This window comes from Sciurus carolinensis, chromosome 2 (assembly GCF_902686445.1).
Source record: "Sciurus carolinensis chromosome 2, mSciCar1.2, whole genome shotgun sequence".
Taxonomy (NCBI): Eukaryota; Metazoa; Chordata; class Mammalia; order Rodentia; family Sciuridae; genus Sciurus; species Sciurus carolinensis.
Window position 1 is genome coordinate 122,930,349 of NC_062214.1, and position 22,270 is coordinate 122,952,618.

Consider the following 22,270-nt stretch of genomic DNA (forward strand, 5'->3'; position numbering starts at 1 on the left):
ATTTTTATTCTGTGAAATGAAATGTCAAGACAATGAGAAGACAAGCCACAGAATGAGATAAAATATTTGCAAAAGACACATGTAATAAAAGACTGTTTACCAAAATGTACAAAACTTTTAAAATTTTTAAGAGAAAGAAAAACTTGATTTTAAAAATGGGCAAAAGACCCCAATGTACATCACTGAAAAAAATATACAGACGGCAAATAAACAAATGAAAAGATCTGCCTTTTAGGTTATCAGGGGATTTCAAATTAAAAGAACAATTAGATATCCTTACACACCTAGTAGAATGGCCAAAATCTAAAACACCAAATTCTGGTGAGATTATAGAGTAACAGCAACTCTCATTCATTGCTGATGGAAGTATAAAGTGAAATGACCATTTTGGAAGATGGTTGGACAGTTTCTTCTAAAGCTAAACAAACTATAATTAGTTGTGCTTATTGGTATTTACCCAAATAAATTGAAAACTTTGTCCTCACAAAAAACTGAATATGGACATTTACAACATCTGTATTTATAATTGCCAATAAAGACCTAACCAAGGTGCCATCTGTAGATGAATGGATATAAATTGTGGTACATCCAGATAAATGGATTATTATTCAGCACTAAAAAGAAATGAAGTATTAAGCCATGAAAAGACATGGAGGAAATTTAAATACATATTATTAAGTGCAAGAAGCTAAACCAAAAGGCAACCTATTATATGGTTCCACCTATATAACATTTGAAAAAGGTAAAGCTATGTAGACAACTAAAGATCTTTGGTTGTCAGTGGTTAGTTTAATAGGCAGAGAACAGAGGATGTTTAGGGATATTAGTACTATTTGCATTTCAGAATATAAAACTATTCTGTATGATACTACAATGGTATTATTGAAACTATTTTGTATGGCAATACTTATTATATCAGGTTCATTAATACCCCATGAAAATAATGATTTGAGAATCATATTTTGATATGTGCTGTATTTTCCAACTCTGATCAACATGCCTAGTGGAATGTGTTTCCTAATTCAGCTTTATCCTCTAGTTATTCTCTTCATGAAAGCGACACTAAGAGAAAACTGAAGTGAGTGGAGTAACTTCTACCATAGTGGTTGGTAGAAGCCATTTTGGGATGGTCAAGGACCTGTTCTAAAAACCCCAGGCAAAAATAGGTCAGATAGCGATTGCTGCTTTTCATCAATATTGAGGGATATTTTTGCCTCTCTTTCAGTTGCTATTGCACTGCAGTGTGTAGGATGGGCAGGTTGTGCGCTCAGTCACTCTGGGAAATGACCTTCCTATTGCAGTCTAGGTGAGTGGTGCTTCCCAGAGTTGTACAGTTCATTACCTTTGTGGCTTTTTGTACAGGCTCTGTTATGCCTCAAATAGCAATATCCCACTTGAAGGAGAAAAAAGAGGGAGAGCTATAGAAAAGGTCTTTAAATTGATTCGCATTCTTTTGCATTTTTTCAAATGTCCATTTCTAGGTTTAGCCACAACCATCCATCCTTATCCTATAGACTGAAATTGTGGAAATAGTCACAGTTGCCATTTGCTTATTTCACCCTAAAAGTCAACAACCAGATGGCAGCTCCTCAAAGATCAGAAAAAGGAAGAGAGGAGGAAGGGCAGCAGGTACAGAATATGTGAGTCTCTTTCCATTGTCTGACTTTATAACTTATCTTTTGAAATTTATTATTCTAAGAAGAAAACTGATCATGCCAAATTGCAGCTGTTCTCATTGAGAACAGTAGTTCTCAATAAAGCTTCCACAAGGAAAGTAAAGCTTGTTAGGCTCAGAATATTCCTCAAGAACTCTGAGGGTGACAGATTCACACTTCCAGGCAGCCAGAGATTGCACCACGTTGCTGCCGCCTCAGGACTTACTAAAAAATTTCTATACCCTAGAGGGCAGTTAGGAGGTCTCCCAGTGCTCCTCTTGTGCAGGTCCTCGGGAGAAATCAAACACATAGAGGGGTAAGTAAGCCAAAGGAGACGTGATTTCCTTTAACAATAAACCTGCCAGAGCCAGCAGTGGGGCAGCATTAGAGATTTATGCTTTCTTCTGCAGACTTGACACTTAGATTCAACTGGAGGTTGGACTTATTCCACCAAGGTAAGTGGGAATGAATTCCCCTTTCATACAGTGGATTGCTAATGCATGTGTGCCAAATGAATGACCTGATGTGTTTTTTTTGTTTTTAAAGAAGTGAAAGTTATTATAATTTCAATTTCTTATTAATATCAGCTAAAAGTCATTTGTTAAAATTAGATAAATCAAGGATTTTAAATAACAATAATAAATTTGAAATTTCAATTGTGATAATTAACCTTAATAACAATTTTTGACAGATCAGTAGGATATAATAAGTCATTATAAAACACACACCGTATTTTCAGAAAAATAAAACGTGTCTTTTACAATTTCCATGTATACTTTCTCAATGTGTGGTTCCTATTTTAAAAATGATGGTTGAAGTCCTGTGACATGGTGGACCTAAAGTGATTTTTAATATATTTATGAATAACTAATTTATTCATGGGCAAAATTCATATAATTAGAGAGCTATAAAAGTATTTTAAAAAGTGTTTATAAAATTTATGTATATATACATTGCAAAACTGTAATGGAAGCTGTACTAAATTTTATAATACTTAGACATTTTAGTTCTTTATAGAAAGTGCATTTCCACCATGTACGTCAGTCAATTTCATTGGTAAGTTAATATACTACTTGAAACACAGAATCTCATTTTTTTAAAAAAACATAGTAAATTCTTTTAGGAAGAGATTGCAGCTGATATGAAAAAATATTTTTGAAATTATATTTGAATGATAGATGTGCTAAGTGTGAAGTTCCCAGTCAAAATAAGTTTTCTTATTTTTCTAGTGTGTTTTTTTGGAGAAATTGATATTAATAACAATAATCTGTAATTTGTTTAGTAGTCATAATATCTTCATAAAAATCAACAAATTGCTTCTTCAAGTAATTTCATAACATCTTCATTGATTTCAGGGTCTTTTATACATTGACTTTTGTTCATTTACTAATTTTGCTTAAATGATTAACACAGAATAAGTAAATGTTGAAAGTATATATTTAAAAAGTGTTATTTTTTTTTACTACAGAATCTGTTTAAACATCAACTTTCTTGTTTTCTTTTCTTTTTGCGGTACTGAGGACTGAACCCAGGGGCACTTTACCACTGAGCTACTGATCCCTAGGGGGATCGGTTTGTTGTCAACTTTGCTTAAAAATTCATTCTGGTAGATGCTGAAAAATATGTTAAGGTGGGTGGGAGGTTCTGTGTTCCAGGTTGTATCTGTCTTAGGTTGCAAAGGGAGGGAAGATAGGAGGGAATGTGGATAGTATTCTATAGTGGGCAAAGGAGGGGACAGGCCTCCTGAAAATTATTACTAGTTTTTAAAGTATATTTTAGTCATAGATGGACACAATACCTTTATTTCTTTATTTTTATTTGGTGCTGAGGATCGAATCCAGTGCCTCACACATGCTAGGTGAGCTTCTCTGCTGAGCCACCACCCCAGCCCTGAGAATTATTTTTTGATCACACTTTCTCCAGTTTTCTCCAGCTGGTAGAAAACTAGCTGGATTACATTGATTATGGATTCTCATATCATGCAGATAGGGGATCAAATCCTGGCTCTTTCATTTAGTATTCTGTGATGTGGAAAACTATAAAGCATTACTAAAATCTGGAATTTCAGAAGTTCTTCCCTGAATAGAAAGCATTTTATTAGCTCGGACCGACAGGACACAACCTCATCTCCAGCCTACCAGATCTAGCATAGGTAAGGCAGTCGAGAGACAGCTGTGCCTGGAGTCCTAAGTTTTAACTAGAATGAATGTTTTTCAGAGTTTTTCTAGTTGTGGTTAAATTCAAAGTGCCTACAAAAGTCCATTTAACAAAATCTGTGTAGAAACACTTAGTGAAAGACTAGAGGAAGCCAACAGGTTGAGAATCAGATGGGAAGACTATACAGTGTAATACCAAAAAGGGCTCAATTCAAACATTAAAGGAAAGGCAATTTCAGCTCTCTGGGTAGGCCCTGGTGGGCTATTTGAGAATTCAAATGTAATATTTTTATTGAAAGATTAACTCAATTCTCTACCATGCTATTTTAAAATATTTTTCAATTGTAAGTTAGTATTTTTAATATTAAAAACCCGTAAAACTATCATTAAGCTTCCATTATTAATCAGATTGAATACCCAGATCGAAGAATACGTCTGCAAACTGAAGATGCTCTCTTTAAATACAAACAAGTAATTTTTAGGAACAATCAGATCTATTTTGCTTTTACTAAATATGGTTATAAAATTTATCTACACACACTAAACATTTACTTTATGATAGCTATTGTACTAGGTACTTTGAAAATATGATCATTTTTAATGCTTGAGGTTTTAATTTTCATTTCCTCAAGGGTTAGAGATGCTGAGCATCTGTTAATATATGATTGCCATTTATATATTTTATATTTATGTATTTTAACTACATTGTTTTTTTGATTATGTAGGTAAAGAAATTGAAATTCAGAGATATAAAGTCATTTGTTTGTCTCAGGTTACAAAGTTCATATTTAATGGAATTAGTATTTCATTTTAGCGTTTACTAAATTTTTACTCTTCAATCTAAAATAATCTAAAATAATTTAATTGCAGTAAAACTGACCTTCCACTCTTTATTTCTTGGTAGTTTTATTTATTTTTTTCTTGATAAGAAACTACTTTCAATATTTACTTCCATTAGCTCAAATGAATTCCATGATCAATTTTCTATAGAGAATGACTAAAATATTTGCAATTTTGTCATGTGATTAAAAATACTGATATTATTTTGATCTGGACTAATTTATTTCTATGTAATTTATCAACACAGTTTTTTCAGTCATTTATCCAAATCAAATTTTATTTTAATAGTTTCTTCTGGTATGAATGTGCTTTTGTGGACATTAATTTTTTTTTGTGGCAAGAGTACTTAACAAAATCTATTCTCTTAAGTTTTAAGGGTAAAACACAGTATTGTTAATTATAGGTCACATGGCAGATCTCTAGAACTTATTCATACTGTGTAATTGAAACTTTATGGTCACTAAACACCAACTCCATAATTCCCCTTTTCTTCCCCGCTGGCAACCACTATCCACTCTTATGTCCATTCTATTTTCATAGATTTGACTACGTTATGTACCTCATGGTGCAATCATGTTGTATTTGCCCTTCTGTGACTGGCTAATTTCACCTAACAATATTTTCTAGTTTTATTCATGTTGTCACAAGTGACAGGATTTCCTTCTTTTTAATGACCAAGTAATATTCCATGATAGTTTATACCACATTTTCTTTATCTTCCCATCTGTTGATGAACATTTACTTTTTTCATACACTGAGTATTGTTAATAGTGCTGCAATAAACATAGGAGTGTAGATACCTCTTTGAGATCCTGATTTGAATTCCTTTGGATAAATAATCATAAATATGATTGCTAGATCTTATGGTAGTTTATCTTTAATTATTTGAGAAACCTCCATATTGTTTTCCATAGTGGCTCCATTATTTTGTATTCCTACTAATAGTGTTCAAGTTTTCCAACTTTCATATCCTCCTCCAGCAGTTGCTGTTTATTTTTAAAATAGCAGTTATCCTGACAGGTAGAAGGTAATATCTCATTAAGGTTTTAATTTGAATTTCCCTGTTGTTTAGAGATTCTGAGCATCTTTTCATGTACCTGTTGGCCATTTATATATTTTATTTGGGGAAATGTCGATTGAAGTTTTTTGCCAATTTAAAAAATTGGGTTATTTGGGCTTTTTTTTGTAATAAACATCTTTATTTTGGAAATCACTGTTATTTGGCCTGTGTTACATGATGTGGTAACCACATTTTTCTTTCTATTTTTTAAAGACTTCATTTTATTCATTGTACACAAATGGGGTACATCATTTCATTTCTATGGTTGTGCACGATGTAGATTCATACCATTCATGTAGTCATACATGCACATAGGGTAATGATGCCTGTCTTAGTCCATCATTTTTCATATCCTCTTCCCTCTCATTTCCCTCCACATAATCTACAATTCCTCCATTCTTCTCTCACCCCCCCACCCTCCCACCCCTATTATGTATCATCATTCACTTATTAGGGAAAACATTCGGCCTTTGGTTTTTGGGGATTGTCTTATTTCACTTGGCATGATATTCTCCAATTCCATCCATTTATATGCAAAAGCCATGATATTATTCTTCTTTATGGCTGAATAATATTCATTGTGTATATATACCACAGTTTCTTTATTCATTCATCTGTTGAAGGGCATCTAGGTTGGTTTCACAATCAGCTATTGTGAATTGAGCTGCTATAAACATTGATATGGCTGTGTTACTGTAGTATGCTGATTTTAATTCCTTTGGGTATAAACTGAGGAGTGGGATAACTGGGTCAAAAGGTGGGTCCATTCTAAGTTTTCTGAGGAATCTCCACAGTGTTTTCCAGAGTGGCTGAACCAATTTGCAACTCTACAAGCAATGTACAAGTGTGCCTTTTCCTCCAAATCCACACCAACATCTATTATTGTTTGTGTTCTTGATAATAACCATTCTAATTGGAGTAATATGAAATCTTAGAGTTTTAATTTGCATTTCTCTAATTACTAGAGATGTTGAACCCTTTTTCATATATTTATTAATCACCTGTATATCTTCTTCTGTGAAGTGTCTGCCCAGTTCCTTAGCCCACTTATTGAATGGTTTCTTTGTATTTTTGGTGTAAAGTTTTGTAAGTTCTTTATAAATTTTGGAGATTAGTGCTCTATCTGATGTGCGTTTGGAAAAGCTTTTCTCCCACTCTGTAGGCTCTCTTTTCACATTATTGATTGTATCCTTTGCTGAGAAAAAGCGTTTTAGTTTGAGTCCATCCCATTTAATGATTCTTGCTTTAACTTCTTGTGCTTTGGGAGTCATATTAAGGAGTCTGGTCTTAAGCCAACATGATGAAGATTCAGGTCTACTTTGTCTTCTATTAGGTGCAGGGTGTCTGTTCTAATTCCTAAGTCCTTGATCCATTTTGAGTTGAGTTCTGTGCAGGGTGAGAGATAGGTGTTTAATTTCATTTTACTGCATATGGATTTCCATTTTTCCCAGCACCATTTGTTTGTTTGTTTGTTTGTTTTTAAATGCTATTGAGTTGTAATGATTCTTCATTCTTTTTTTTCCCCCCCTTATGGGGGATCGAACTCAGAGACTCTTAACCAATGAGCCACATCCTCAGTCCTTTCTGTATTTTTTAAAATTTTGAGACAGGGTCTCACAGAGTTGCTTAGGGCCTCACTAAGTTGCTGAGGCTGACTTTGAACTTGCAACCCTCTTGCCTCAGTCTCCTGAGCCCTGGCATAACAGATGTGTGCCACCAGACCTGGCAACTCTTCATTCTTAAAAAGTCACTGTGACTTTCCACAGATAATATGAAGATGGCAAGCATCCTGCCCCCCTACCCCAACTAAACTCTATATGTTTAAAATGATAAATGAGGGGGAAAATGTAAAATACATAGGGAAAAAGTGTGCATGGGTGACAAACCTATTCAAACAAAAAGTAAAGCAAGCAATACTCTAAAAAACAGTAAACTGGCAAATTTTGCAAATGGGGCTGAAAGGTTGTAGCAAATGTGAACGAGAGGCCAAGAGCCCGGTCGGCTGGGCAGGTGGCTCACCCCATTCCCACGTCCTGACTTGCTCCTTGAGCAGCAGATGGCAAGGAGACGGGAAGGGAGTGAGTCGCCCAGCGCCCCGCCGTGCGGTCCCGCCCACAGATTTCTTCAACATGCTGAGGAAGAATGATTTCCCATTATGTAAAGCTGATGGTACTATGCAAAAACCAGATCCTTGAAAAGTTGGAGAAAATAACATACGGAGAAACTGGCTTATGAGAAGTGAGCAAGATACATCCCAAACCTCCTAACTCCTTAAGCGGTTGTTGGTTCACTGACTGTGCAGCCTAGTGTAATAAACTGGAATGAGGTTAGAAAATACAAATACGGTCACCATCAGAGTCTGCATCTCAATATCAAGAAACTGGTGACATCCTGGAGTTAAATATGCCACAATTTGTAAATCATCTGAAAAGTGCCAAGAAGAAAAAGCATTGAAGTTTTTTTGCTTCCGTGACCAAAAGACCTAACAAGAACAATGGAGGGAGGAAAGGTTTATTTGGGGACCCTCCGTTTCAGAGCTCCCATTCTTAGCTGGCCAACTCCACTGTTCTGGGCACAGCATCTAGTGCTTTTTGCATGGCCCAGAGGGGCACTGGCTGCCCCACTACAGAGGAAACTTCAAGAAATGCTGGTCTGCTACAGTGTTTTCACTTGTGAGAGTCTTTGGGACTTTCCCTGCTCCATCACGGAGTCTCCTCTAGGTCGTTTTACCTAGGACAAATACCAAGAGAAACATGCTCAGTCGCAGTGCCTGTCCATTGCTTCTAGCCGTCCTACACACCTCCAAGCAACGGGTTCAAGATCAGCCTGAAATTGGAAACACGGGATCCCAGGAACACCACAGCCACCTGTATCACCGCAATAGCTGGACTGATAGGTTCCTGCCTCCACCTGTGCCTTGATGGCAGTGACAGCAAGAATGACTTCTGGTGGCTGCTCGACTCAGCTGAAATTCTGCCTGCTGGGAACTGTGAGAAGAATGGGGTATGCTGCAGCCTCCTCTGGATTGTGGCCGAATGCCTCCTCTTGCCATCCCCTTCCCACAAGCTCTTCAAAATGGGAATGAAGCCAGCAGTTGTGACAGGAAATACTCTAATTTCATTTGCCTGGTCATGATAGGGGAGGTTCTGGGCTCAGAGGTGCTTGTCACTTTTGGTGGGTGGCAAAGAACCTGATCCCTGGTGCTGCTTTGACTCCAGGGTCATCTTTCCTGTGGACTGGTGATCTTTGGAGACAACCTGCAGCCACCTGGCACTAAAGGTAAGGGTCCTCGAAACCAGGACGCAGATGATGAGGGAGATCACCTAGCTCTGTCACAGTCAGCCTGTCCTTGTCAGAACACTTCACTAGTACGCAGGGGAGGAATCAGGACCAGCAACTTAGGTACATACCAAGGCCTTGAGAGAATAGTCATTAACAGAAAAGTATTAAGTGTCAAATGAAGCCATACATGAAATTTGGGATAAAGCACAAATTCCTTGCTTTAAATATCCTGATTTATTCTCAGGCAACTAAATTCTTGTCTATCTTACTTTCGCCTCCAAACCATTTCAAAATGTGGGTAGTAAGAGTCTCAAGGCAAATGTCTTTCTCAGGCCTTAAGGGGTTTGAAATGAGCTGGGGTAACACTGTGTTGTACAAATATTCCAGAAGCACTATAGCAAGATGGGAAAGTTATAAGCTTTAAAGTAACATAGTCATGGGTTTGGATCCATCTCTGCCTTACCAGCTATGTGGGTTTGAGCAGTTAATTCACCTCTCTAAACCTCCGATTCCACATCTTTAAAAGAATACCTACTTCATAAAGTTATTGTGAAGAATAAATGAGATTATATCTGGCAAATAGAAGGGGCTAAAATATTTTTTATTGTATTACTGATGCTATTTTTATAGTTACGCTATATTTGTTGTAATTACTAAGTAACATTATACTATATTATTATTATTATACTGTTACAAAATCAACCACTAACAATGGGAGACTATATATATATAAAATGTTATAATAATGCCACAGACTAAATGAACCATAAATGATACTTTTGTTGATGATGATGATGATGATAATGATAGAGATCATCCAGGATAGATTTTGAGATGACTGCTCTTAATAAGGAAAACAATAATAATCCCATCCTCTGAAATCTAAAATGTACTGGTAAACCTGAGGGAAGAGAAAGTCACCTTCCTATTGTCTCAGAGTCTCTTTTCTAAACTTCTATTTGTTAATTCAATTAGCTAAATACTTACTGAGCACATCATTGTAAGCTGAGCTGAGGATACTTCAGTGACAGTGATGGACAATAATCCTGCCCTCATAACACTTTTGTTCTAGTGGGGTAAGAGAGACAGTATATGTTTAAATCAAGAAATAAGACCATTTCAAGTGCCGGGGATAGAGCTCAGTGGTAGAGTGCTTGCTTAGCCTAAGCAAAGGCCTGGGTTCAATCTCCAGCACCAAAAGAGAAAAACAAAAAAGAAGAAGAAAGTCATTTCAGGTAGATTATTCCTATAGAGGGAAATGAGATACTTTCTCCTTAGGAAACAAAGTCTGATAAGATAGTGACAGTGAAGGTATAGTTATAATGGAAGCTGTAAGTTTAATGGCTTTCTTGAAGTATAGTTGATATAAAATAAATGACATATATTTAAAGTGTACAATTTAAAAGTTTTGAATAAATGTACACCCATGAAATCATTACCCCAATCAAAATAATGAATGCATATATCTACTGTCCCCAAGGGGAACTTCTTTAGATAGAATTTCCTTTCAGGAAAATTTACCTGAAAAGTCAACATTTGAATTAAGACCTGAATGACAAGAAGGAACCATCAAGGAAAGTGTGCTAACCATACAGGTGGGAAGCTGATGCTGTGGTCCTGAGATATGAATGAGCTCACTTTATTTCCAGGGCAGAAGCAGATTGCTCTTACTAGAATGCACAACCTGAGTGAGAAGTTAGTATGAGTTGATGCTGGGGAGGCAAACTGGTGTCAGAAGATGCAGGACTTTGTAACCAGAGTGAGGATTTTGAACTTTTCTATACTTATTCAGAAATCATTGGAGGGTACTAAGCAAGAGAGTAACAAGTGACAAGATCTGATATACTTTTTGAAAATCACTTGAGCTCATATCCAGAATATAAAAGAATGCTTGTGGCTGAGCAGTAAGTAAAGATAAATAAACCAAATAGGCAAAGGATTTAGACAGACATTTCTCTAAAGAATATATATGACTAACACGCACTTGAAAAACTGCTTGGTATCATTGATCATTAGGGAAATGAAAACCAAAATCACGGTGAGTTCGCTTTACACCTATGAGCATTGCTGCAATCAAAAGATGAACAATTGTAATACTGTGGAAGATATGGAGAAGTTAGAACCCTTGTAAACTGTGGTGAGATTGGAAAATACTGCAGCAACATTTGAAAACTGTTTTGAAGTTACTCAAAATGTTATTATATGACCCAGAAGTTCCACTCATATACTCGAGAAAATAGGAAACACATGTCCACACAAAACACATTATGAGTGTTCTTGGCAGCATTATTCATAATAGCCCCAAAGTTGAAACAATGCAAATGTTCATCAACTGATGAATGGATAAACAAAATGTGGTATGTCCATATAATAAGATACTATTGGCAATAAAAAAGAGAAGATTTACTGATAGTGTTACAGAATAGCTATATCATAAAGACATTATATGTGGAAAAAAAACCCATGCATTGTGTGATTATATTTATATGGAAGGTTCAGAACATGCGGATACATCAAAGCAGATGGATTTGTGGTTGCCATGGGCCAGGGGAGAAATGGAAGCGACTACTCATGAGTGGGGTTTTATTCTGGGATGATGAAAATGTTCTAAAATCAGATTGGGGTAATGTCTGTGGAATATACAAACATCATATTGTATATTATACTTAATGTATATATACATAAACAATGAATTTATGAATTTTATGTCTTATAAATTAATGTCAATAAAACTGTTATCTAAAAAAAAGTGAGAAAGACTTCACTGATATTAGTTCTAAAGCACATGCTGCTTTCCTTAATTAAGACTAGGAATTAGTGAATTAAAGATCAATTATTTATTAACTCTCTCATTTGATAGGCTTCTAATTCAATATCATAGCCTGCGTGAATCAGTAATGAATTGGTGATATCAATCCAAAGCTTTTGCAACAATCTTCTTTGAAAAATTTCTCAGGCACCCACACAATATCATAGCAATTCTTAAAAGTCAACTATTGATGACTAAAATCATCTGAGGATATGGGTTTTAACTAAGTAGGTAATAAGCATATGTTGTGACCTACAAATTATATATAATATTGTAGTTCAATAGGGATAACCTATGAATCTTGTAATTCTGAAAATAAATGATAGTGTAGGCAATGAAATAATTCAAATCTAGCTCAAGGGCAACATTCCTTCCTTAGCTTATTAGGTGAACTCAGGTTAAATAAAGCTGAATAAAGAGCAATAAAGATTTATCCCTCCCCCCTGCTCTTTTGTACAGGTTAAAATTTGAAAAGGAAAAGTTCTGGAGGAAATATTTAAAGTAAAATATCAAATAGGGTTTTCCTATGTCTTACAACTGTACTATTTCGATAAAATTCCCTCACACTGAATAAAGTTAATATTGTTTTATTTTTGACTTATAATGCTGCCTATTTCCAATAATAAATTGAGGATTTTTTTACGGAGACCTCAGTAAAATATAAGATATTTTTAAAAAAGTTCTGGTTGTGTCTGTGCATGTCATCAGTGAGAAGGAAATGCACATTCCACGTAATAGTATCATCACTGCTAACGTTCATGCATTCATTCTCCTGGGTTTCCTGTGCAGCCCAGAAGTAGAGATTCTCCTTTTTGTTTTGTTCTCCATCATCTATGTCTTCACTCTGCTGGGCAACAGTGCTATTATCTGTGCTGTGTGGTGGAACCAGCAACTATATACCCCCATGTATACTTTATTGGCCATCTTCACTTTCCTGGAGATCTGCTACATCAATTCCAATGTGCCCAACATGTTATTCAACTTCCTCTCCAAGACCAAGACAATCTCTTATAAAGGCTGCATCCTACAGTTTTACATCTTCCTCTCGCTTTGTGCCACAGAACTTTTCTTCCTGACCCTCATGGCATTTGATAGGTATGTCGCCATCTGCTGCCCACTACACTATCCAGTCATAATGACCAGGAAAGTCTGTGGAACCCTTGTGTCTGCCTGCTGGGTGGGTGGCTTCCTCTGGTTGGTGACACCTGCTACCCTCATATCCCAAGTTCCATTTTGTGGTTCAAATGTCATTGATCATTACCTGTGTGACCTGGGGGCATTACTGGCCATATCATGTGTCCCTGTTCCCAAGACAACTCTGACTTGTAGCACTTTCAGTGCTGTGATATTGCTCATCACTTTGTTCTACATCCTTGTGTCCTATATTATGGTCCTTCGAGCTGTACTTCAGGTTCCCAGAGGTTCAAGCAGGAGAAAAGTCTTCTCCACCTGTGCCTCCCACCTGGTAGTGGTATCCTTATTTTATGGCTCAATCATGGTGATGTATGTAAGCCTAGGGGCAGCCAATCAGCCTGGCCTGCAGAAATTCATGACCATGTTCTACTCAATTGCAACTCCACTTTTAAACCCTTTGATCTACAGTCTTAGGAATAAGAAGATGAAGGCTGCTCTGAGAAAAGTCATGTGCAAAGTATAAAACTTGTTCCCAAATGGGAGACATCTTGGTGAGATAAAATCTTTTTTGAGGCCTGTTGTAAAGAATAAAGAAAAATTATGCTTAAAAGTAAAAAAAAAAAAAAAAGTGTATAGGATGTAGAATGACCTGCCCCTTGCGGATCTCCAGTGCTGGCCCACCCCACATAGATCCAGTGCTGTACCCTGTACAGGAGCGTCTCTGCTCCCCATATACCAATGTTTTAGGATACCTCTGCTGCCATCTTGGATTATCCCTGCTGCCACAACCACCATCTTTTATTGGGGCAGCTTCCATCTTGGGTCACCTGCTGGAGACTTGGGGCTCATTATCAACATACCTATAGGTTAGCGTCTGCTATTGCCACTAACTCAGGATGTGGATAATTAAATCCAGGGATAACAACCAGGTTGTGAGAGATCATAACCAAGGGCCCCGAAGGCTTGGTTGCACCTGAGGTATCCCTGCTAGGTGTGCTAATAGCCACCATCTTGCTGCAGAGGCATGAAAGAGCCTTGCAAAGGGTCAGTAGGTGGGAAAAGGATGTGGGTCTCTTGATCCTGGCACATCCAGCCAACCAGCCTGGCACCTACTGGGATCTCAGAGACAACTTGGGAGCACTTGTTGGGACCCAACATCAGCCTGGTCCACAACTCCACTGAGCACCTGATTCCACCAGTTTGGCAACCAAAGGACCCTCTGGCTTCTCAATCCCAGTCTCCCAACCATCCCCTAACCACCAACCAGCCCAGTTCCTGCAACTATGTAGCTGGCACACCGCTTTCAATGTGTGTCCTGCTTTGCCCAATATGGAACAACTTTCCAAGATAGGCACCCGGGTCCCAGAGATCAGCCCTCAGGACCTCCAGGGAGAGGGGTTCCTGATTGGGAAGTCAAAAGGGTAGGAGAGATACAGTTATAGACTAGGAGTTGTGGAGTCCACAAGTGAGAGAAGGGACTAAGACCAGGCCCCTGTGTCACAAGATTGGACCCCAAAGGACAGTCCTGGGGTGCAGTCTTCCCGAGGGACTGGTAATTGCTATACCCTGCCTCCAAGAGTCCTGCCTCCTACCTTAGTAACTGTCATCATCCTGATGGTGGAGTTATCAATAAACTCAAGACAACCCCACCTATCAGAAGAGAAGGGAAGCAGAGACAATATTGAGCTCCAACAGAAACACTTGTTTAATTTTCCTTCAAGACTCTTTTTTTCTTTTCCCCATTTTTTTCTTTTCTTTTTTTTTTTTTTTTCATTTCCCACTCTCACATCCCATCATCTTTGAAATCAAGTACCTTTCATGCTTCAGGCTACTGAAGACTGGGAGGTTTGAATAGTATATTACATTTTTGTTGTACATTCTTTTTTATTTTATTTTTATTGTATTTATTTTTTAATTTTTTATTATTTTTATTTATTGTTTTATTAATTCTATTTTCCTCTTATTTATCTGTTTCTTTGGAGTCTCTTTCTCTCTTTTCTCCTGCTAACAATCAAAATCTTTTGATTCTGCTTTCACTCTTCCTATGATCTAGTACTTCTATATATTCTTTTCTTATCCCATTAATAGTTACATCCTACACCACTCTCCATCCTCTTTGTCCACCATTAGAAATTGTAGACCTTATTGCAAACCTATTGTTTATGCTGAAGACAATAATTGAATATATCATCTCTTCTTATACAATACCATTAACATCTTAATAGGGTTAACATCTTAATATTTGGTTTAAGACTGCATATTGTTTTCACTGGGTGCTGTTAATGTTAATCTCCCCCTTAAAGGTGAGGTATTGGAAATCAGCAGGGACACTATAAACCTATAGAGGGAAACTGCAATGCCTCAAATCTGCTTAGGTAGGGGGAAAGACACATGAACAACATGAAAAATCAAGGGAAGAAAGTGGCCCAAACAAACCAAGATGCTATATTAATAGAATCCATTGACAGCACAGTAGAAGAAATGTCAGACAAGGAGTTCAGAATGTACATAATTAAAATAATCCATGAAGGAAAGGATGATATAATAGAGCAAATGCAGGCAACAAAAGATCACTTCAATAAAGAGTTAAAAGAGCAAATGCAGGAAGTGAAAGATTATTTCAATAAAGAGAGATTCTGAAATAAACAACAAATCCTTGAAATGAAGGAAACAATAAACCAAATCAAAAGCTCAATAGAAAGCATCAATAATAGACTAGATCACTTGGAAGACAGAACCTTAGACAATGAAGACAAAATATTTAATCTTGAAAATAAAGTTGACACACAGAGAAGATGGTGAGAAGTCATGAACAGAACCTCCAGGAATTATGGGATAACATGAAAAGACCAAATTTAAGAATTATTGGGATTGAGGAAGGCACAGAGATACAAACCAAAGGAATGATCAATCTATTCACTGAAATATTATCAGAAAACTTCCCAAACTTGAAGAATGAAGTGGAAAATCAAATACGAGAGACTTATAGGAACCTGAAAGTACAAAAATACAGTAGATCCACACTAAGGCACATCATAATGATAATGCCCAACATACAAAATAAAGATAGAATTTTAAAGGCTGTGAGAGAAAAGCATCAGATTACATATAGGGGGAGACCTTATAAGTAGGTTTCTCAGCCCAGATCCTAAAAGTTAGGAGGGTCTGGAACAACATATTTCAAGCTCTGAAACAACATGGATTCCAATCAAGAATCTTACACCCAGCAAAAGTAACCTTCAGATTTGATGATGAAATAAAAACCTTCCATGATAAACAAAAGTTAAAAGAATTTACAAATAGGAAGTTTGTGCTACAAAACATTCTCAGCAAAATATTCCATAGGAGGAAATGAAAAACAACAATGAAAGTCAGTAAAGGGAGGAACTACACTAAAGGAAAAGCTAATCAAAGGAGAAACCAAGTCAAATTAAAAACCAAAAATAAGCCAAAATGACTGGGAATGCAAAACGTATCTCAATAATAACCCTGAATGTTAGTGTCCTAACCTCATTAATTGAAAGACATAGACTGACAGATTGGGTTAATAAAAAGAGACCCCAAAATATGCTGCCTTCAAAAGATTCATCTCCTAGGAAAAGACATCCACAGACAGAAGATGAATGGATGGGAAAAAACATATCACACACACAGACTCAGTAAAAAAGCATGGGTTTCCATCCTCATATTAGATAAAATGGACTTCAAACCAAAGGTAGTCAGAAGGGATAAGGAAGGATATTTCATACTGCTTAAAGGAACCATAAATCAACAAGACATAACAATCATAAATATTTGTGCCCCAAACAATGGAACATCTATGTGTGCCAAACAAACTCTTCTCAATTTCAGGAACCAAATAGACCACAACACAATAATACTTGGTGACTTTAACACACTGCTCTCACCACTGGATAGATCTTCCAAACAAAAAGTGAACAAAGAAACCATAGAACTCAATAACACAATCAATAATTTAGACTTAACCAACGTATATAGAATATTCTATGCATCAATGAGCTAATACACTTTCTTCTCAGCAGCATATGGATTGTTCTCTAAAATAGACCATATGTTATGTCACAAAGCAACTCTTAGCAAATAGAAAGAAAATAGATACTACCTTGTAATCTATCAGATCATAATGTAATGAAATTAGAAACCAATGATAAAATAAGAAATAGAAACTACTCCAACACCTGGAGACTAAATAATTTGCTACTGAATGATGCATGGATAGCAGAAGACATCAGGGAGGAGATAAAAAAATTGTTAGAGGTAAATGAGAACAACGATACAACACATCAAAATATCTGGGACACTCTGAAAGCAGTACTAAGAGGAAAGTTCATTGCATGGAGACTATTCAAGAAAAGAATAAAAAGTCAACAAATAAATGACCTAACATTACACCTCCACTTTTGAGAATGAAATAGAAGAGTCATTAAAAGTCTACCAAACAAGAAAAGCCCAGGACCAGATGGAATCTCAACTGAGTGCTATAAGACCTTCAAAGAAGAACTAATGCCAATACTCCTCAAAGTTTTCCATGAAATAGAAAAGGTGGGAACCCATCCAAACTCAAACTATGAAACTGATATTACCCTGATACCAAAAGCAGACAAAGACACCTCAAGGAAAGAAAAGTTCAGACCAATATCCCTGATGAACATAGATGCAAAAATTCTTAACAAAATTCTGGCAAATTGCATACAATACATATTAAAAAGATAGTGTACCTTGATCAGGTGGGGTTCATCCCAGGATTGCAAGGTTGGTTCAACATCTGGAAATCAATACATGTAATTCATCACATCAATAGACTTAAAGTTAAGAATCTTATGATCATTTCAATAGATGCAGAAAAAGCATTTGAAAAAATACATTACCCCTTCATGCTCAAAGGGAAGAATGAAGGAACTTTGGATTGTGTAGAGGGAAATGTGGGGAGGGGAGGAGATGGGGGTAGGAAAGATGATGGAATGAGACATTATCCTATGTACATGTATGATTACATGAATGGTGTGACTCTACTTAGTGTAGAACCAGAGACATGAAAATTTGTACTCCATCTGTATACAAAGAATCAAAATGCATTCTGCTGTCATATGTAACTAAATAGAACAAACAATAAAAATAAAATAAAATTATATTTAAAAAGATGTAGAATAAATGATTTCATAGAATTCCTTAGAATGGAATTAGCATAGAATTGATTAGAATTGATCAGAATATTACCTGCTGAGAATTATTTGAAGTCCACAATTGTGCATTTTGTTTTGCTTTTTTTTTTTTTTTTTGTTTTTGTGTATGGTAATATTTTTAATTTAAAAATCATAATTTCTTCTTTTATGAAGTGTCTGTTCAGTTCACTTGCCATTTATTGATTGGATTACTTGTGTTTATGGTGTTTGTATATTCTGGAGATTAATGCTCTATCTGAGGTGCAGGTGGTTAAGATTATTTCCCATTCTGTAAGCTCTCTGTTCACATTCTTTTTCCTTTGCTGTGAAGAAGCTTTTACCTAACTATTTATTGATTCTTGATTTTACTTCTTGTGCTTTAGGAATCTTATTGAGGATGTTGGTTCCTAAGCTGACATGATGGAGAGTTGGGCCTAACTTTTCTTCTAGTAGGCTCAGTGTCTCTAGTCTAATGCCTAGGTCCTTGATCCACTTTTAGTTGAGTTTTGGGCAGGGTGAGAGATAGGGTTTTGATTTCATTGTGCTACATATGGATTTCCAGTTTTCCCAGTACCACTGGTTGCAAAGGCTATCTTTTCTCCAATGTAGTTCATGGCACCTTTGTCTAGTATGAGATAACTGTATAATTTCAAAGAGATAATATCCTTAAGACATCTTGACAACAGGTTCTGTTGCAAATTGATGATAACCATACCATCTTCCAAAATAATACACCTGATAATTTTTATCTAATATTTAAATTCCATTTAATGGTGTCTACAGACTCCCTTGAGGCATAGACTCCTAGGGAGTTACAAAGTACTTATCAAAAATTTCTAGGTATACCTACAAATTGCATGTGTATAACACAAAGTAGAACCTTGAAGGGGAGAAATTTCTTCCCTTGAAAGTGATGTGAGGACCACAAAGAAAAATATCAATAGGTACATTAACTTCAGAATGGAAAAATGTTCTTCTGAGATTAAATAAGGTAGGTTATTTTATGAATTGTGAGACCATGTGCTGTCAGTGTAACTCAGAAAGCACTTACATCTATTCTATCAGATATAATTTTCATCTGGAATAAAGGAAATCCTAGTAAACAAGCAGGGCTGGCTTCATGCAACGAGATGTCTGGAGGTGCATTTCTGATAGTGTGACTCAGTTATGTCACCAAGAGACTGACTGTTTTGCTCTTCTTTTCCACTTTTCTGTTCAGCAGTCTTTATTAATAACTATTGCAACTCCAAGCATCACACAGGTAGGAAGAAAACAGTAGGAAAACAGCACAGGAGGGTCTGCTTACATCTCATGGGCTTCAACTGCATGGTATGGCTGTGTCTAACTGCAGGCCTTCGGAAGGTGAATTGTGTCCAACTTCTGTTAGGGGGAAATGAGAAGGGAATTACAACAGGTATTGACTGAATCTACTTACCTATTTTTCACACCATTAGACTTTATTTTCATCCACAGATGAGATATATTTCTCTATAGATAAATTGACAGAAAGCATATGGAAAAGGGACTCACTCCAGACCCGACAATCACCGACCCAATCCACAGCAGCGAACACCTGCACTCCAGCCCCAACACACGTGGTGCGGCGGGAGTCACAAAACTTCTTGATCAATATAATAAAGATACTGAAGACAACAGCAGACATAATTTATGAATTATACAGAGTTCGGAGATCGAATCACATAGCTAGCATGGAAGGGATACAAAAGTACATTTCCATCACAAATCCAGATTCCTACTCTTCTTGCCAATCTTTTCTCATGTCAGAATATTATGGAATAACAATGTGAAGAAATACCTATGTACAAATATTAAAGAGTACAAGTGGAATCACAGTTATTTGGTGACTTTGAGGATGTCTTGATAAATATCAAAGCAGGTCCTGAGAGGTTTATGTGGTTTTGATGAACTTCTGGGTAACTGGTCAGACTGAGTGCCATAAAATAATGCCCACACTTGGACATAGTGGATACAATAGCAAAGAAATCCAAACTGATGCAGCATTAATATATCCTGATGTCTAATTTAAAGACCACAAGAGTCCTGAATTATGAGGATAGCTGAAAATTGTGGCATTTATAATATAAACAAATCAATGATTAGTAGTGATGTGATAATTATGACACTACCCTTATGAGAAAGAAACATGAACATGACACAACAATAAACATGACACTTTCAGGTAATTTAAAAAAATAGAACTGTGTACAATTTAATTTTACTCAGAGAAAAATATACATTGAAAAAAGTTATAGATCAAAATAGACATAAACTCTGGATTCAGACTGCTTACTTAATTTCAAAACTTGTCTTTATCCCATATTGATTGACTCTGGGAAAATTACTCAAATTGTTATTAGTCTGTTTTCTCAACTTTAATTGGAGATTATCCTAATATCATTTCTATATCATAGAGTATTTGGTATTAAATGGTTAATACACGAAAGCATTTATAGCAGTGCCTGGCCCTCAATAAATATATCTTATTATTAAAACTAATTGCCTCAAAATGCATAAGTTATTTTTGAGAAGTATGAATACCAGTGCTTTCTTACTTCTTTTTAAATTTTATATGATCCTATTCCTATTACATTTCCATAAAGAAAAAAGTATTGATTTTTATTTTTTGAAGTTTTTGCAGTTTATTAATCATGCTCATGAAAAATTTGCACACTTACTGAAGAAAATGTCATCACAGAATCTTCCCTGCTTTAGCTTTTTACCAGCACCAACATGTGCCTTCGCCTTCCTGCTGATCTTCTTCCTTCTGTTCTTATGTTCCTTTTGCTGTTCTCTTGAGGTCTTTTTCTTCTCATACAGGTCATGTCTTGCCAGTCTATAGTTAAGTTCATTTTTCTTTGAAAAATCCAAGAAAACATAAATCGTGTCAAAGTCAGTTTTTTTGCCACCTCCAATATAAGTTCTGAATTCAAACACAAAGGTAACGCCTGGTGTGGTTTTGTACATTTTGGCTAGCTTTCCCTGAACTTCTGTCTTAGGTGCTGCTGCCTTCCCAGGGTGAAGGACATCAAAGACCATTTCTTTCCTCTAAAGTAGCTGGTTGGTCCTGTGCTTCCTGGTCTGGATAGTTGCTGTGTCATTCATGTTGGGACCAATCCTTAGGAAGCCAGGGAGGAAAAGAGACAGAAGTGCTGATTTTTAAAGAAAGAAACCTGCTTTGGTTATTCAGGGAGATCTGTGTAAATTCAAATCAAAAAGTTATTTTTGTCATATTCCTCCTTATTCATTTGTCTTCTGGTAGATTAATGCTAAAAATCCGATTCTTGGCACAAAATTTGATGACTGCCTTCTGGCTTCACTTCAGCAAATTAGAACTCTCATACTCATGTCTTAAAAGGATATTTCTTGGGATTTTATGTGGATCAAATAAGAGATCACATGTACTATGTTTGTAAAATCAAAGTACATTACCAATGTCAGTCATTTTTGATTATTATCTTATTAACATGTCCACTGTACTCTTCTCCAGCAGCCTCCACAGCTGTAATCTTATCTCTGTTTGCTCACTTTTTCCTCCTGATGTCACTCTTAGGACTTTTCCTCAATAAAAGAAGATTCGGGACTGGGGTTGTGGCTCAGTGGCAGAGTGCTTGCCTAGCATGTGTGAGGCACTGGGTTCAAGTCTCAACACCTCATATTAATAAATGAATAAAATAAAAGACCTATAAGCAGATCTCAAATGAATACATCTCCCTCTCAACTCTAGCAGCATTCTTCCTTACCTGGTGTCTCTGCTTTGCTTTCTGATGCCAGAGAGAATGACTTCAATGCGGCAGCCATCTGCCTTCTTCAGAGGCCAGGCCTCCAGCTCAGGCAGCTTCTTTCATCCCATTGAACACAATTTTTAGATGTATTATCGCCAGGGGTAAAATGAAAGAAAGGAGTCATTTTGGGTCCTGGGAAGAAATGTAAGATCAGGTCCACCAAGGTGTTTTGACTCTTGGAACTTGAACGAATTTGCTGAAGACTGGTCAGTGTGGCCCATTCTTTGGGTCTCGAAGGCAGAGTCTCTGAAGCTCAGAAACACTGTCTAGTTCAGCATGCTGGATCTCTTTTGGATCAAAAGTCTCCTCCACCATGGGCAACAGTTCGATGTGTCTGAGCTTAGGTGG

General features: G+C 36.5%; 1 protein-coding gene and 1 pseudogene across 1 annotated transcript; one reads left to right on the forward strand and one right to left on the reverse strand.

The window, feature by feature from the left end:
* The first annotated feature begins 1,578 nt into the window (after nt 1-1,578).
* On the forward strand, nt 1,579-20,818 carry LOC124976487 (olfactory receptor 11H4-like). Its single transcript, XM_047539355.1, has 5 exons — nt 1,579-1,629; nt 8,499-8,714; nt 8,930-8,990; nt 12,483-13,446; nt 20,779-20,818. Exons 1-5 carry the CDS (start codon nt 1,579-1,581, stop codon nt 20,816-20,818), a joined length of 1,332 nt encoding a protein of 443 aa, XP_047395311.1.
* Nucleotides 20,819-20,843: 25 nt separating this feature from the next.
* Nucleotides 20,844-21,242, reverse strand: LOC124976488 (40S ribosomal protein S24-like; annotated as a pseudogene).
* Between the last annotated feature and the right edge of the window lie 1,028 nt (nt 21,243-22,270).

Coding starts and splice junctions, on each gene's coding strand:
- LOC124976487 (XM_047539355.1), top strand. CDS start 1,579: ATGGCAGCTCCTCAAAGATCAGAAAAAGGAAGAGAGGAGGAAGGGCAG. Junction 1,630..8,498: donor GAGAGGAGGAAGGGCAGCAG/GTACAGAATATG, acceptor CATTGCTTCTAG/CCGTCCTACACACCTCCAAG. Junction 13,447..20,778: donor GCTGCTCTGAGAAAAGTCAT/GTGCAAAGTATA, acceptor AAGTTTTTGCAG/TTTATTAATCATGCTCATGA.